Raw genomic sequence first — 1,740 nt, forward strand, 5'->3', positions numbered from 1 at the left:
TGGTGCCTCCAAGACTTGACCTAATTAGTAACAAAGAGCGTGGGTCACCCGATCACGAATCTGTTTAGTCTTCACACTGTAGACAATGGGGTTCATCACAGGAGGGAACAAAAGATACACAAAGCCCATAACCACCTGGACCAGATGGGGTGCCTTCTTTCCAAAGCGATGGATGACAGACAAGCCAATCATGGGAGTGTAGAAGAGGAGCACAGCACAGATGTGGGAAACACATGTGTTAAGAGCTTTGAGCCTTTCAGCCCTGGAGGCAATGGATAACACAGTTCGCAGGATCAGAGCATAGGATAAGAGGATCAGCAGTGAGTCTACACCTACTGTGGAGACAATGACAAACATGCCATAGATACTATTGGCCTTAATGTCTGCACAGGCCAATTTCATCACCTCTTGGTGGAGGCAATAGGAATGTGAGAGGACTGGAGAGCCACAGTAGGGGAATCTTTTGAGCATAAAAGGCAAGGGGAAAATGAGGGCTACACTCCGGCCCAGAGATGCAAGGCCAATTCTGCTAATGACTGTGTTGTTGAGAATGGAAGCATAGTGCAGGGGGCGGCAAATAGCCACAAAACGGTCAAAAGCCATAGACAGTAGCACAGAGGACTCCAGGAAGGACAAGCAGTGAATGAAAAAGAGCTGGGCAAAACAGGCATCATGACCAATATCTCGTGCCCCAACCCAAAAGATACCCAGCACTGTTGGGAGGGTGCAAATGGACAGCCCTAGGTCAGTCAGAGACAGCATGGACAAGAAGAGGTACATAGGCTCATGGAGGGAGGGCTCTGTTTTAATGATGAAAAGAATTGTGCAGTTGCCCAGGATGGAGACCAGGTACATGAAGCATAGTGGGATGGAGATCCAGATGTGCACATGCTCCAGCCCAGGAATGCCACTCAGCAGGAAGGAAGACGTCATGCTGCTGCTGTTTCCCACGGATCCCAGTGTCATTGTATGTGGGGAGAAAGGGTGAGGTCAATTTCTTCTAAAACCCTGACCTGTGCAAATGCTGTTGATTGCACCTTGAAGAAATTGAATGAATGTGAGGAGAGAGAGAGAGAGAGAGAGAGAGAGAGAGAGAGAGAGAGAGAGATATCAGAATCAAATAGACCTGGAACTGTCCAGCTGTTCTAAGAGGTTGTTTCACTCTTATCTCTGATTTCCTCTCATCATCTGTTTGAAGGAAATATTTTGTTGTCTTGTAGTTTCAATAAGAAAGATGTGGAATTGTCAAGGGACTTCCTAATGTTGTGCAACTTTTAAGAGCTAAACTTAGTGAGTTGAATGTTATGACCACTGTATCAACCTCCCTTGCCAGGCTCCCTTGCTTTCTAGAGTTTTTTTTTTTTTTTAGTTGGCATCTCATTAGGTTTCCCAGGCTGGTTTTGAGCTCATGGGATCAAGGGATTCTTTAGCTTCAACTTCCTGTGTGTGTGTGTAGGTGAGACTATAGGTGTGTGCCATATTGCTCAGCTTTAAATTTTTATTAGACTTAGTCACTGTCTCACCAATGTCCCAGATTTTCTTTTATCTTTTCTTTCCCTTATCTTGCTTTGTTCCTTTGCTCTTCTTTGATCTTTTCACTTTTTTTTCTGTTTTGTTTAACTTCATTGTTGAATAAAACCCCTCACCTAGACAAAGGGTTACTCACATCCTCTGGTCTTCCCAATACAGAAGCAATCCCAGGAGAGAGGCTGATGGGAGCGGGGAAAATTCAGTTTACCT

At 45.1% G+C, this 1,740-nt stretch overlaps 1 protein-coding gene across 1 annotated transcript; it reads right to left on the minus strand.

Annotated features, from left to right (window-relative positions):
- Window positions 1–985, minus strand: LOC107160740 (olfactory receptor 51G2). Its single transcript, XM_015507376.1, has one exon. It carries the CDS (start codon window positions 964–966, stop codon window positions 25–27), a length of 942 nt encoding a protein of 313 aa, XP_015362862.1. The 5' UTR covers window positions 967–985; the 3' UTR covers window positions 1–24.
- Between the last annotated feature and the right edge of the window lie 755 nt (window positions 986–1,740).

This window comes from Marmota marmota, unplaced genomic scaffold, assembly GCF_001458135.2.
Source record: "Marmota marmota marmota unplaced genomic scaffold, marMar, whole genome shotgun sequence".
NCBI classification, from domain to species: Eukaryota; Metazoa; Chordata; class Mammalia; order Rodentia; family Sciuridae; genus Marmota; species Marmota marmota.